The 15,444-nt window shown below is 50.1% G+C and overlaps 5 protein-coding genes across 5 annotated transcripts; 3 read left to right on the forward strand and 2 right to left on the reverse strand.

Annotated features, from left to right (window-relative positions):
* Positions 1-1,850: 1,850 nt before the first annotated feature.
* On the forward strand, positions 1,851-2,859 carry BBA_09560 (GATA zinc finger protein; the record flags this gene model as incomplete). The annotated part of the gene is made up of 2 exons (XM_008604657.1): positions 1,851-2,378; positions 2,455-2,859. 2 exons carry the CDS (start codon positions 1,851-1,853, stop codon positions 2,857-2,859), a joined length of 933 nt encoding a protein of 310 aa, XP_008602879.1.
* Positions 2,860-6,495: 3,636 nt separating this feature from the next.
* BBA_09561 (F-box domain, Skp2) lies at positions 6,496-8,502 on the reverse strand (the record flags this gene model as incomplete). The annotated part of the gene is made up of 3 exons (XM_008604658.1): positions 6,496-6,516; positions 7,503-8,173; positions 8,232-8,502. The coding sequence occupies 3 exons, from the start codon at positions 8,500-8,502 to the stop codon at positions 6,496-6,498; spliced, it is 963 nt and encodes a 320-aa protein (XP_008602880.1).
* A 2,617-nt stretch (positions 8,503-11,119) lies between these two features.
* On the reverse strand, positions 11,120-12,060 carry BBA_09562 (adenosine deaminase; the record flags this gene model as incomplete). Its single annotated transcript, XM_008604659.1, has 3 exons — positions 11,120-11,169; positions 11,390-11,467; positions 11,838-12,060. 3 exons carry the CDS (start codon positions 12,058-12,060, stop codon positions 11,120-11,122), a joined length of 351 nt encoding a protein of 116 aa, XP_008602881.1.
* A 1,147-nt stretch (positions 12,061-13,207) lies between these two features.
* BBA_09563 (uncharacterized protein) lies at positions 13,208-13,972 on the forward strand (the record flags this gene model as incomplete). The annotated part of the gene is made up of 3 exons (XM_008604660.1): positions 13,208-13,408; positions 13,483-13,657; positions 13,716-13,972. 3 exons carry the CDS (start codon positions 13,208-13,210, stop codon positions 13,970-13,972), a joined length of 633 nt encoding a protein of 210 aa, XP_008602882.1.
* A 695-nt stretch (positions 13,973-14,667) lies between these two features.
* BBA_09564 (reverse transcriptase) lies at positions 14,668-15,428 on the forward strand (the record flags this gene model as incomplete). Its single annotated transcript, XM_008604661.1, has 2 exons — positions 14,668-15,276; positions 15,354-15,428. 2 exons carry the CDS (start codon positions 14,668-14,670, stop codon positions 15,426-15,428), a joined length of 684 nt encoding a protein of 227 aa, XP_008602883.1.
* Between the last annotated feature and the right edge of the window lie 16 nt (positions 15,429-15,444).

Below are 15,444 nucleotides of genomic sequence, written 5' to 3' on the forward strand. Positions count from 1 at the left end.
AGTCAGAGACACAGAACTGTCATGAAAAGTCATCTGTATGATACGGCGATCCGAAGCGACGACAAAGCCGAAGTTAACCAGACCAAAACTCTGTCGTCGAGCGCGGACCGCAGAATCTACAGGTAGATAGAACGCTGCATAGCTGCCAACAAAGGCGGCTGAGACAGTCTATGAATACAAAGTCAAGTTCAAGTTCAGTGAGAGCTGGGACGCGTGCACTGGGATACGCCACGTACTGGTATATGGCACGTCCTGGGATACAGTGCGTGAGACATTCATCAAACAGGGAAGGCCACATGATACCCTCACAGAGACGGCATGCAGACAGCAAGTGTGACCATGTTGTAGGGAGTACTAGGATTGTATAGTATCAAAACAACTTACTCCTCAACCATTCGAGACATTGGATGCTTGGTGATTGCAATGTCGCCAGCTGCTAAGACTCACTAACGAGTTCACATCGTGTCATGATGATCACCTGAGGGTCTTGAGTCCGAAGGTGAAACGCGCCACAATGTGGACCTCAATTTCCCAGTTCAGCGCCATAACGGCCAGCTGACCAATGATCCCTGCCGAGAATCATGTGGCACTAATAGTGAAACTATTATCATGAAAAACCTCGCATTGAACTGCTCCGTGCGCTCGATTTACGTTGCTTGCTATAAAAGTTCTAGTAATTTCTGCCACAACTGTATTTACCTTGCCTGTGCTGACATATGATATGTAAAATAATACACATGCCCGTGACGCGGTGACCGATGCTGTCACAACATAACTGGTTAGCTCCGCCGCTATTCGCACTTAAGATAGAATACTACCCTTCACCTGGACAGCGTTCCTGCGCCGAACGCTTTGCTGGGAGCTTAGGAGAGGGGGTCACAATACCCGTATCTGCGTCGCATGCGTATCCAGCTTTTCAACTTTGGTGTTACATTTGAATAGCGCAGCATCACGCAAATCAATTCAAATGTGCATGAACATGTAGCTATACACTATTATAAACAGATGTTTTAAGGCTAATAAAACATTTATGGCATAGGTGATGCAAGCTATTTCAGGCATCAAGTCAGTAATCCTACTATGACCTGCTAGCATTGATATCAGAAGAGAGAAATCTCATTCTCTCTTGACAATGATATACAATGTTTTAATAGGAGATCTGCTGATCAGTGTCAAAGTTGATTTCTGTATTATGTGCTGCACTCATTTACCAGGCTAGATTGTGTGGGGCTCCTGAGTTGTATTTGATATTGTAGTGTAACAGACAGGGAAAGTCACTACAGTTCGGGATTTAGCTAAAACTAGTACGCTATGTGAAGATGTGTGAAATATGCTAGGGTTTAAACCTAAGTCAAAGGCATTTAGATTGGCGATGTTAACATGCGAAGTGCTGACAGGTGCGATCGTCTGGTGGGCAACTCGTACCGAAAATTAGTGGGGCGATAAGCTGCCGTACCAAAATGGCACGCATACTAGGACCTGTAGGTTCTGAGTGTATAATCAGAATTAGTTGCTTATTTAACAATAGTGTATCTGAACTTTCAGCTTTTGATTAAGCTGTTTGTGCTCGACTTGCTCGTGTTGATCAACACCAAAGTTGAACAGCTGGATACGCATGCGACGCAGATACGGGTATTGTGAACCCCTCTCCAAGGGAGGCCTAAAGTCATGCGGCCCCGCGAACCTAGGGCTGCCATGGAACAAGTACAATATCGGCCGTCTCCTCCTTCTCTTCCCATCTCTTCCACCTTCTCCATTGACAGCACCGTCCCAGCGTATCTTTTTACAATGAAAACTGTCGACATCATCTATCTCACTTCATCTATCTCAAGTTCATCTAAGTAACAACCATGGCAGCTGCCTCTATGCTCATATCAAGCTCTAACTATCTTGCCGCGTACGGCTCGCCTGTATCTGCCGTGGTCTCGTCTGCGGAGCCCTATCGAGCTGCCTATAACAACCCCAAGTCTCTTCTGCGCCAGACGCTGCCCTCTATCTCAGAAGTCATATCCGGTACTCGACTAGGAAGCAAACGCCCTCTACTTACCGGCAGACCTGAGCTAAGCTGCTGTACTTCGCCTGTGAGGGTTCGCAAACGTATATTACCGAGCAAGTTTAAAGAACCTGCTGCTTATGGCCCCGTGTCTGGTGGTCATCGTCAACCTCCCGCGCCTACTCCTCAACCTGACCAGGCCAGCTATATGCTTGCCGGGCATATGCCTCTTCCTGGACATCCCACCACTTCCTATCACGAGCAACCCAACACTTTTCAGTCCCAGACTCATAGCAACTTTACGCTTGATAATCCTCGTTTCCGTGATGTAGCAACTTCCCCCAGAAGTTACGTGAGCTGGACCTACCAGGAGTTTTTCAGCCGCGTAAGTCTAATTCGATCCTTCTGACTACAACTATTCTGGCTCCAACCATTCAGTGTAACTAACAAACTACACTCAGATTCGCTACTCCCCCAGCACAACCGTGCACTTCGCCAAAGCTTATGGCCGTGTTGACCAGCAACAGCACCTGCCCTGCGAAAGCGAGGTCAATGAGATGCTTGCCAACTTGGACTTGATCAAGCGCGATATCGAGCAAGTCTGCATTTTCATCCAGAGTACCAAGCGTCCCGTTGATGGGAACCATGACGTCAACATGCACAACAACGGCTGGGAGTCTGCGCCGCGAAACGTGGTAAAAAAACGCCGCGTCCGTGTTGGTCCCAGCCGCTGTCACTCTTGCAACATCACCCAGGCTCCCGAATGGCGACGCGGCCCCGAAGGTGCCGGCACTCTGTGCAACGCCTGCGGCCTGCACTACGCCAAGCTGGAGCGCAATCGCCTTCGTGCAGAAAATAGTAACTAACAGATATAAGTTGAGTTATTTCGAGATGCTACTAAGAAAGTGATATTACTCTGGTTACTTGAGAGGAACTCAAACATGGACTGGGTGCAAAGGGAGCTCCAGCAGCTGCAAGAACTACACGAAGAGCACGCAAGTCACGCTTCAAGACTTAATCGGACAATGCTGACGGAAACCCAGAAATTATTTGTAGTTTGTCGTGGTTTTGAGCGGCAGAGAGATGGGCCGATCTATAGGGGGATAGCACCCTGAGGACATCCACCCACAGAGGCTGGCACTGCAAATCCATCCTCCACGGTCCGACAGCCTTGACAGGTCAGCGCTTATTAAGGCCAGCACACAAAGAACGCCCTAGCAGGAGGACCGCCATATATTTAATCTATTTCAGTACGTTCCCTCCAGGGTCTACTCGTCTCAACCGCTCGTTGCGGCACTACATAAGTTGCGTTCGTGCCATTCGATCTCACGCGCTCAAAAATGCCCATGTTTCTCATAACCTCTCCCTTTCAGTCTCGGCGAATGCGCCAGGGATCTCATGCGGGTGTGCAGGTCGCGCGCTTGCCTTTCACAGGCCCCAGGTGCCGTCAGTTGCAGCGATTCCAGAGACGATCGATCGAATTTCCTCATAACGCTCTCATTGCCATTGAAAACGAAATACCCAGAAGACTTTGATATGTTCAAAATAATGTAGCGTTTCCTGACGGTCAGCGTCGCCCATCAGTAGGATGCCTAGTGCAGCCCTTATCTTGTGGCACCCCATGGATGCCATCTTGTTCACAAGGCTAAGTTTCAGGTCCCCATAAAGATGCATCAAATGCCACACAAAATCTAGGGTCTGTCAAAATCTGACCCAACCGATTCTTCTAATTGGACGTGGCGCCCCAGGCGTGCCTTCCACGTATTTTCGCACCGCGAATTCTCCTGCCCGAACACGCCCTGGTATTCCCGTATCTTGTAATAGAATTCTCCATCAACCGCTGTCTTTTCACTGGCATACTTTTCTGCCATGTCCCGCTTCGCTTCGCCACTGATGTCTGCGCCTGGTTAGGCCTCCGTGGGTCCGTCGAATAAACCTGCAGCATAGAGATCGACGACCCACCGCGACTCTGGTGAGTTGAGAGCCCTCTCCTCGAAGACACTCCAATAGAAAACCTGCGGGAAGGTCGACTTGCGCGAATATGTCGCCACTAGCTACTAATTCTTCTCGAGACAGTTTTGAATGGCCAACGCGTCCTGTAATTCGGGTTCGCTGATGATGGCCGGTATTCGATTCTGTGTTTCCCCAGGGCTGCAGCCACGCTGCCCTTGAGAAAGCTTCACAAGTCTCCTCACGTTTTTTTTCGGTCTGGTCCTTCCGAGTTGGGAAAAGACAGATGACCGAGACTGATTGTACATAGCAGCCTCAATGTATTGTCCATATGTCGCCTACTCATTTTGCGTGTACCTCCGGCGAAAGCACTATCCAGGGAAGAAAAGCTTGCGACGCTATTTTGACTGGCTGTTGATATTGGCAGTTTTTTTTATCTCCCTTGGTTCTGCTAGCGCCCGCTGTCAAGAAGCTGATGGGCAGAAAAGGAACCAACGAATTGGAGGGGAAGTGGGCAAGGACCGAGCCGCCCTCGCGAGCATGATGCGCCGATGGTGCCAATGAAAGGCGGTGGTCACGAGCTGGAGCAGTCATAGACGCACGAACGCATCAGCCGAGACTGTTGGGCCTAAAAGCAGCAACAAGAGGACGCCACTAGCTTAAGTTGTCGGGAAATGGTTGCGCAAAAAAGCGGACAATGAGCATTGAAGAGGAAGGGGAACTAAATGGAACGACAGAAGACACTGCACTCTGACAGCTCGCGGTACCGAGAAGGGGATGAGATGATAGAAAGTGGACGGATGCAAAATCATCAAGCGGACAAGGTAGAAGACGAGGAAGTGGACGCGCTTGCCGAGAGGCACCGCTGAGCCTGTTACAGTCGTGAGACAGATTTTGACTAGAAAAAAATGAACGAACTTCGTTCGAGGCTGGACTAGACGACGATGCAGACCAAAATCAACGGCGAGAAAGATTCACGCCACCGACGCCGGGGAGCAAGAACAACGGGGAATTGTGACTTCCTGGACTTGATGACCAGAAGACTATTGAAAGCCAATGACAGGAAGAACCATGCCGCTGCAAGTGTCCATATACGTGATGGTAGACTAAGGGACGCAATGCGCCCTCGCAGAGAGCATGGAGCCTAGGGTCGCCGCAATACCCTCATCTACACCGTGATTAATATACTGTATGTCCAACACTCAATAAACTGACATCTAAAACAGCGTGTCTCTGTACCGTTAAGCAAAAAATGCCCGCCGTTGATTTGGGCTGCTGGTCAACATGGCAATCGTGATTTCCAGTATGGCTACGCTGAGCGCTTGCGTCGTACTGTATATCATAACTGTTTTAACATGGGCATTCTTGGCTCTTCGCTGAACTGCTGATCGTGTGAGAGCGGGATCTGCTCGGCCTTCGTAGGTACAGATGGACGACAAATAAAATTTAGAGACGGCTAATTTGCTCAGAGCTGTGCCATTTCATTTGGTTTACTATACCGAGCCAGCGAGAGCAGCGTTGTGTAAGAGAGGTGCCCAATACACCAACTGCGTAGTTATGCTAGTCATTTTCTCTCACTTTTGAACATCGGCAATGGTCCAGCATCGGCCATCAAAACTACTTGTAGAATCATTCCTATTACTAGCTTCTCCTGTTATTTCGCGGAGGCTATTATTCTCCAGTACAAGAATGGACAGCCCCTTTGATCAGATCAAATAGTTGGAGGAGGTTGGTGGCTCCCGCAGGTAGCTACTGCAGATAACCACATGGTACTGCTTGATAGAGAGCATTGCACAGGCGTCTTGGGGGGCACAGAGTCAATTGGATACATCTTGAGAAAGAGACAAATTCTATTTAGCGCCCTCCGCTTGAACCTCAAAGTGATGCAAAGTCTTATTGACTATATCAAAGCTAATGTCAATTTCCCAATTTAGCAAGCCAGGGGCAACAGGGGGCAACAGGGCGTCAAGGGCCGTGTAAAAGGCCAAGCCGGCCGCAGCGTGTGAGTCCCATACAGAATTTATATATATAATACTGTGCCGATTCTGCTACCGTAAAAACCGTTACGGGTGTCGCTAGTGCTTTTGGTCAATTTTAGTTACCTGGCGGCTTAATCAAAATCGCTATTTCTGGCTCTCTGGGCAGCAGCCAAAATACACCCACTAAAACTATTATGTTAGAAACCCGCGACACCCATAACGGCTTTTGCGGGTACAACAGATCGTTCAACACGTCGCGCATGGCACCCTTCGCAGACACTGCTAATATGATTAGCTTGTCATTAAGCAGCAAGACAGCGCACCCGAGATGACCGTCCTGCTCCCACGTTGTCGTTCTCGAGGCTCCAACGAGACAACGTCCGCAAGAGGTATTTCACCGGAATACGCTTAGCTCTGTCGCCAAATTTCACTTCATTTATTTTCTCTAATTTAACGTAGATTTAGATGCGGATATTCTACGTACACAGGTAAGTATAGCAGTCACTAGCTGCATTGTCTACGTACATATTCTCCGTTAAGCTTATCTTCGTTGAGCACCTCATTTAGCAATTTCTAAGCGGCGATTCCAACGTCCTAGAAAGGTTAGCACGCGCATGCCACGTCCATATTCTTATTTCTCACCTCTCCTTTCTATCTACCATACTAGATACATCCTACGCGTTAAAGTCACGCGACAGTTTTAATCGTAAATCAGCTTCCATAGATACGGCAGGTGAGCGGCAATGCCAAATCCTGTGGCCAGTAGAACAACATTTCATATAAATGTACTAGTACGCTACTTTCCATGCGGTCCACTCAACATTGCCCTACATATGGTGGGGCCATAATACGATAGAGTGAATAGATTTTTAGTGAAGCCGCCACAAGGCTCAATGAAATGCTTCTACGGCTCTTCAGACCAAAGATATACAGTAAAAAGGATGTATCTATGCGGCCGACCACAGACTACCCCCCGGAACGCAAAGGCTTATGTACTGTCCAGCTTTCACCTTCAGCGGCCTAGACAATTGCGAGTTTAATTTGATTTTCTTGCCGTATTAAGCCCTAGCCTATTCCGATACAGTACGCTGGCGAGTCAGACGATAGAGGGTGTAAAGAATAGCGCTCCGCCAATGTACAGGCACAAGCGCGGGAACAGATCGGCGGATGAGGCAGCCGCCAAAGACCGTACACGAGGGCGAACAAAAGTATCCGGTGGATGCGCAGGGCGGCTTCGTATGAGACGCTTCGCAGTGCCAAAGGGATCACCTGCCCATCCAGGTCAACTCTCTGACTTGTCCTCCAAAAGCAGCTTTCAAATTCCTCAATCAGGCGATGTACAGAGTAGGAAATTGATTGTTTTCTATACTTGTCGGTCACGTTTGGCTCTTCCACAAGCGCTCACTCGGCGTTCAGAAGTCTTTAGGCTTGGTAACCCCGTCACTGATTACGCCGACTACCAGCCTCAACCCTTCCTTCCACTGTGGTCGACAGTCGCAAACATCTGCTCGACATGGCGTGGACGGGGGCATGCCGATCATACTACGCAGTACGCTTGCAGTCACCGGTCGGCCGCTCACCCGATACGGACTCTCTGGGTAGAGCTTCGTCTGGTGGAAGCCAATGGACCGTATAGTTTTCTTGTTCGCCTCGAGGAAATTCTTCAGGGCCGTATCGGCAACCGCCACTTCGCACATGTCAAGCTGGTGAAGACCTAGTGCGCAGTGGGACAGCAATTCTAAAACGCACTCTGATCCACTCAGGCGAAGAACCTTCACGTTTTCCAGCAGCCGACTCAGAGTCCTTGAGAGACTGGTCAGGTCTGGTTTTTCCCATACATCGAAATGCGGAAGCTCGTAATCATACAAGCCGACAGTATTAATGGCGACACCTCTCCTTCTGGCATTCTGAATAGCAATGGTGGCGACTTCGAGATGGTGTCGATAAAACTCATCTTTCATGATAATATCGGGAATCAACAGACAGTAGTCGAATTCCAATACCTCGCAAAAGGACAGCCTCACCTCCTTCAACAGAGGAAGTGCACAGAAAACAGATGACAGAAGCAGGTCAGCGCCCTCGTCAATGATGCTGTGTTGCTCCCTGCAAAGATCGCGCACGGTTTCATATATGGTCATGTATGAAGGGAAACCACATGCGTCTTCGTTGTCATCGTACATCGCTTTCGCCATATCCACGTAGTTGTCAGTAGTCAGGATAGTGGACCTGAAACAGCTGAAGTCTAGTATCTCTGCTCAGTTTCACGAGCAACGTCAGCATAAGCTCAGCGAGTGGGTGCACATACATACCAGGCTTCAGCAGTTGCGTGATTTCGTAAGTGAAGGAAGCGACATGGCTGCAAGCATTGGATTTTAGGAGGCTTTTCAGTTCCTCGATTCCCGCCAGAGAGAATTTGAACTTCACGCGGCGAAAGACGTTCGACAGAGAGGCTCGCCTGAGCCGTTTACTAGTGCTGGAAAGAGCTTTGATTTCCCAGGGATGAAGAAATCGCAAGACGGTCTGGATTATCTCTGCCGGGAGCCTCTCGAGACGACTTAAATCGGGAGTGGCAATGTTCATGGTGAAGCCGCGAACGTGTCGACTGCGCATAGATAAGAGAAGCGGGAGCACAAGCTCCAAGATAGATGTAAGAAAGTGCACGCATGAAAAGATAAACAGGCCGCAGGCCAGAAAAAGCACCGGGGCGTGGACTCAGGTATGTATCACTCATCATGACGCGGGGAGGTAAAATCAGCAAAGACGAGATTGTGTAACCACCACCCACCCTCTGGTTTGTGCTGCGCAGCGTACTCATACAGTGTGAAGGCTCCTCCAGTCCCTGCGGCGACTACCTGATCAGCTAGCTGCTATATTTGGTTCGAGCTGTCGCGATGGCTTGCTATTGGATCGCTCTGCCTCTTGCGACGATGCGCTTAACTGGCAAACTCGGCATACGTAGTATATCATCAGGAGCCCTTCCCCACCCGGGCGCTGACGCTGCAGGCCAAATTCAGAATTGCTGCCCGGAACGACTGATGAGTGCTGCCTATTTAGAAACTTGTAGAATCTTGTCGAATGCGACGAGCCTTTCCCTCTTCGACAGCAGATGTTGTCTCAGAACCATGATGGGCCCGGCCGCCAGCAGTTCTGCGGATCCATACCAGAAAAGTCTCGAGGTGCCTCTCTCCTTTAAATGCCAGAAACCCGGTCACCATACTGTACCGGTACTGCAATAGTGGCATGGTGCCTCTAAAGTCGCGCCTCTCTGGCCGGCCTTCGCGCCCGCAGCTCTCGCTGGCCTTTACAAGCACGGCATCCCACCAACTTGTTCCACCCCTCTCCTTTTCAACTCCAGTCGCATCCACAAATCTGATCCACGATTCAGCCGCCAAAATGACAAAAATGACTAGAAATGTAACACTCACTGACGAACAGCGTCGCTGGCCGGGGGAAGGCACGGCATGGACTCCAAGGTTTTGCTGGTTTTGTCGACACAACCATAACTCGTCTTCTAGCACCGACAGTCTTTGAAAGCCAGCAGAGGTGGGGGAGGTCGCACCTCTAGCCAGTCAGTTGTAACGGTATCGGTACAGTACCTACCGTTACAGTCACGTAGTCACTTCACTGTATTCAAGGATTCCAGAGCTACACAGCCTGCGGTCCAGACCCAGGCCATGCTGTGACGACACCAAGACGCAGAAAAGGAATAATTGGCGATGCCCACTTCCATCGTCCACGGCTGCTCCGCTTTCTCTACTCTTTCTGTTTTTTTTTGTACCCCTTCTCGGTAGACATCGTCATCCCCACCATTCGTCCGTTGCCTGTAACCAGATCGTGGATGGCTAGCGGCTATGTCAGGTCCCTCAATAACCAAGGCCAAGCAGCTCACAGCCTTACTTCTTAACATTTGCCTCCCAAGTCGCCGTTTGGCGCACTTCCTTACGATGCAGCTTTTGTCGCCTTGGACTGTTCAAATTCTACACAGGAAATGAACAGCATGCGATGCCGGCTGGTTTCTGTGCCACCCCCCACAGACGTCTGGGAAGGCGGTGGCGATAAGCGTTTCCACAGTTGCTGATTTGAACACAAGACATTTTTCACTGTCAGCAGATGGAACACATTTTACCTCGAAGTTCATGAAAAGCTCTGGCTGCGACACAGACGTTGCCAAGATGGTCTCAGAAGCCTGTTGATAAGAATGGAGACGACCATTCAGGTGGCGAAGCTGTTGCTAGTAGTAGCACTTGTTTGGGTCACCTCTGGTCGCTTTAATTTCATAATGTCCCTAAGACGAGAAGCCTTGGCTTGGTGAATGATGTTGATGAGTGTTGTACATGACTTTAAGACTGTAAGAAATGCAATTAATTGGATACTTGCCTAATATTTGACCATAAAGATAACGAGTAGTAAGTGAAGTAGGAACGCATATTGAGGCTTGCTGTTCTTAGTCGCATTACTATCCCTTGAGAACATGGATCTCCGCCAGTGCCATCAGCTCTTACATGGACCTAGAGGAGTCTCAGTGATAAGTACATCAGCTGTTGGACCAGGCAGTTCTGCAGCTATACTTTACCATTCTCGCCGCGCTTAATGCAGATTTTGATGTACATATCGATCATCCTGGATAGTTCGGTCAGGTATAAGCAGATATGGGTAGCGATTTGGCCTAAACTGCGCCATAGAATCTGCTCATGTAAGGCCGAGGTAGTCTGAGGGCCCCTACATTCGGGCCCCCGTACACTCGCGCCCCCCGCTTAGTCAACAGCGCCCGCTGTAAGTTACCCCTGATAGAGCCATTCCTCAGCGGCATAAGACCACTAAGCCGCCCAATGGAGTCTTCATCCATAACGCACCACAAACCAGATCTCCCTACCAACCTCTCACCTCCTCTTTACGTCATTACCTCGTACGTCTCAATGCAATGGTGCCCAATACTCTATCTTTGCCTTCTTTTCAATGGTGGGACTCACGAGAAGACCTGCTTCTCTATTGCAAATTTACGCAGCTGTCGAGGGCTATCGCTTTATTATTAGAAGATCTAAATGGGAATGTGGCCGGCAAAGCATTGTATATGCTTGCAGTCGATGGCGTGCAGGTTGCCAATTTTCGATATTGATCAAGGAAAAAAATAATGGTAATTGGGAACATGAATATCGATTTGAAGCGCGCTTTTCACAACACAACCACAAGCTACAACCTATGCGGCAGCCCGAAGACAGGCCTTAAGACGAGAGGGAGACTGGACCCCTAGACAAGGCAAGGTCAGAGGATGTACCAGCAGACGGACTAGAAGACAACGCAGAGGACAAGCCCCAATGTAAACAAGAACAGCTACCAAAGAAGATACAGCCTACTTGTAGCAAATGTCATATACAAGATCATAAAAGAGGCTCAAAATGCTGCCCTTTGCGAGATAGCAGCAGACCGTGAGATAGGCCAAATTTACAGCGGGTTATGCAAAACTTACAGCGGGCGCTGTTGACTAGCGGGGGGCGCGAGTGTACGGGGGCCGCCGTAGTCTGATTTGGGTTCGCCATGGCGCATTCTAGCAAATTGTAAATACAGCCCTGTTGAGCTCTGGTTCATCTGGAAGTGAGGTAAAACGCAGGCCGATTGAAAGCCTCTTAAGCACGCCAATGCCGTAGTGTGATCGCCGCCCTTTTTGGTATCGAGAACCTGAGCTAGCTTACAGAAAAAACTACTTGCTTATTCTACGAACAGTTGACCGAAATTTTCCAATTGATCTATATCAAGTCAAATCCCGTGTCCTTGCTGGTCTAGATTGCGTTGATCTATGGCTCAACATCTGACCTCCTCTGTCTTGCCACCATGTCCTCGATCATGTTCATTAGCTCTCGCTTCGCTCTTCCGAGCACCAGCTTCCTTGCACGGAACCCTTGGCAATAGCCTCGCACCTGTCATGGAAAGGTGCAACGCCTCTTGGACGGCACAGTAGTCGCCTGAAAGATCAGCGCCAAAGTATGCCGGGTCGTCGCCGTTGATGCTCAACCTGACGCCGGCCTCAAGCAGGTCTCGAATAGGTACCTCTTGCACCGTGGCAACTCCCCCAAGCCCGGCATTCGACACGGGGCACAAGGTCAGCAGCGTCCCAGCTTTTGCGAGCTGTCTCAGCAGCATGGCGTCCTCGGCCGCTCGGCGACCGTGATCAATACGCATTACCCCAAGATGCGAAACTGCAGTTGTCACGTACTCTGCAGGCCGCTCCTCGCCGTAGTGGGCTGCAAGACGCCGCACGCCAGACTCGCTCAGGCTGCCGTACACTGAGGTGAACTCTCGAGGATGCTTGCCAATCTCTGTAGAGTACAGTAACTGGACTGTGGGCGAATAGACCGTGGATCGGCCATGAACTATCGTGCTTTATATACACGTGCTTCAATGCCGGAGAGACTTGGCTTTCGTGTTGGAACCAGCTAAAATTACGGTGCTCGCACCCTTTTTCTCGTCTACCTCTGCCAAGACAGAGGCACCATCGAAGCGGGCGCGGATAGTGCGAGCGTAACGAGCTAGTGAAACCCCAGAAGGAAATTATAGACCAAACTATCCTGATTGGGCGCCATTCCGACGCCCCTACGATCCGTTGTGGGCCATGGAAGTTATAGAGACGCCGCAGCATACTCGTCCTTGACGGCTATAAATTCAAGTGCACTTCTTACCACCGTTGATGATTATTGTGACTGTCGAAACTCATTTCTAATTGATGACTCTCATTGAATGCCTCAAAGCGCCAACATGACCCCAAAGAACAAAGTTATTATCGACACCGATCCAGGTCAGTTCCAGTAATAAATATATTCTTAAGCCTTGATGCATAATTATTATTGAGCTTGAGGATACGGTTAAGAATATAGCCCATGTCTTAAGAATATAATGTTAGTAATTCTTGAGGACCCGCTTATTCTCAGGGGCCAATGGCCGAGCATGGGTGAACACTTGTGATTGTCATCTGCCAGCAGCCAACCAGCAGCCAACTGATATGAGCGCCCGTACGTCCCCCTCCGGAGCCGCGTCCCACGCCTCTTCCCTCCTGCCTTCGGACAGCATATTGCAGGCTGTCGGCTCACTATCTGAGCCTAACCTTTCCTCAGGCCAGCCTCCCGCCAAGAGGAGGAAGCTACGAGCTGTCTCGACGTGGGATCACATTCGGGAAGCCGAAGGCGATGAGCCATGGGATGACGTTGCGGGGAAGGCACTGGGACTTGACAACATCACACGATGGAACTTCTGGTTTAATCTGCTTGATGCTGCCATTCGCTAGGAAGGTGCCATGTCCATCTTCCTCAACCAATTCCATGAGCAGCTGGTGGATGATATCTTGACACATGACGACTGGCAAGTGCTCAAAACGACACATAAATTTCTGCAGCCGTTCTACCAAGCGACCATGGAGCAGCAGATGGAGTGGGCGTCAATTGACCAGATGCTGAAGAACATGGACATCCTGCTCAAGCAGTTTGAGGACGCCAAGGTACGTATCGCGAATTGCTACATCTGCGGAGCCTTCCGCTGTTCTACGGCGAACGAACGCTAATTATGCAGCAGATCAGGGATGTTGACAACGGGTACATGGTTAACCCGATCCACATGGGTTGGTGGGTGCTTGCAAAGTTTCACGAAGAAAGCGATGCCAATCCCAATCTACGTCACGTCGCTGCTGCTCCATCCGGAAAAGAGGAGATACATCGACCGGCACTGGCCGGAGGAGTGGCGAGACGTGGTAATAGCTGGCGCACGGCAACTGTGGGCAAAATATAAAGACCGTCCGTTGATGACAGGCGGTGCATCGCAGCCAAGAAAAGAGCGACCCGAGATGTCTCCGTACGAGCGAATCAAGCTATCGATGAGTGTGTTGAATGTACCCGACGACGAAGACGAGTTCGAGAAGTTCATCAATGCCCCGCCGAGACAGGTAATGGCGAAGACTCCGCTGGAGTGGTGGTGCCGGGAGGAGCAGCGGTTGAAATATCCGCGCCTGCACCAGATGGCCGTTGTCATCCTTAGTGTCCAGGCCATGTCTGATGACCCTGAATGAGTGTTCTCTTGCACGAGACGTAAGGTTTCCTGGAATAGGGCAAAGTCAGGCCCAGAGACGATTGGATACTCGCAATGTTTGAGCAGTTGGCTAAGGAACGACCTGATCAGGAGAGTCACCGTGTCCGTGGAGGATGAGCTCATGGACGTTTCCGAAGAAGTAGTGGTTGTTTATTGCCGGACGTCGGACAATCGCGTCGACGCCGATTTCCGTCAATCTTTCCCCTCTTTTTTCCTTCCCGTAGTGACCCACTGAGAGGACTTTTTTTAGATGGATAAAGTCCTCTAAGTGGGTCGTACGTGGGCGGCACCGGACCACCCTTGCCAAACTGTCTTAGCTTCCTCCTCGTGCTGCGGCGCGAGGATGTAACGCCGGCCGCTCTCACTACGCGGTACGTAACATTTCAAAGAAGTGATTTACAGCTATGAAAAGTGACGGTCAGAAATAGCGTTTCATTGCCTACTCAAATGGTCCCGTCGCACTTTAGGTGACCAGACGGTACAACAGTGGTACCTCTAATAGAGCCAGCGCCCCGCCGCCCCGCACGCCAAAAAAAGGCCCCCACTATTTTCCTTTAGCTAACAAAAGAGGGACACTTGATCCGCCTTTGTCCCATTGAACCATTCACCCTCGCTCCCTGGGAAAAGAGAATACAGGTTGTAATCGATGATGCTGGAGGAGAATCAGTACGAAGCATGGCCGAAGCAGTGCAAGTGGCAGTCAGCAGTTCTGCCAGAAACGACGTAGTTGGTGTTGGAGGAGCAGTCCACATCCCAGGATTCTGTGACAAAACTTTTGCATTCACGCTTGGTGCGAGAGACCAGCACAACCCATACTCTGGACAGCTGGCAGCGATTGCGTATGCTCTGCGGCGTGCGCTGTCTGAGCCTTGGGACCAACGGGTGGTTGTGCTCACCAGCAACAGGGCAGCAGCACTTGCGATACATCGGTCGCAACAACAATCTGGTCAAGCGCTGATTCGCTCAATTTATGACTCAGCCGACACATTGCGAGCTCGTGGAAACATGATCCTGGTACGATGGTTGCCAGCGAGCCCGGAGAATACTCTGCTACAGAAAGCGAAGCAACAGGCGAAAGCCATGACTCAAGTGGGGGCTATCGCGGAGAGGCCATTTCCAGCAATGCGCTCCACGACCCCGACTATTGCACGAACCAAACTGCCCGTCGTTGATGCCCTGCCTGAAAGTGTAGGCAGATTCTCTAAGCGTATTGACCAAGCCCTACCAGGCAAGCACACGAAGAAGATGTACGATCAACTCACCCGCAAAGAAGCTGCCGTGCTTGTACAACTGAGGACAGGCATGGCAAGACTGAATGACTACCTGCATCGCATTAATGCTGTACCTTCTGCATTATGTAGTTGCGGGCAAGCAAGAGAGACAGTGGAGCATTTCCTGTTCACATGTGTCAGATGGATGGAACAGCGAAAAGGTGATGCTAGAATGCACGAT

This window comes from Beauveria bassiana (genome assembly GCF_000280675.1).
Source record: "Beauveria bassiana ARSEF 2860 unplaced genomic scaffold BBA_S00058, whole genome shotgun sequence".
In the NCBI taxonomy this organism is placed as follows: domain Eukaryota; kingdom Fungi; phylum Ascomycota; class Sordariomycetes; order Hypocreales; family Cordycipitaceae; genus Beauveria; species Beauveria bassiana.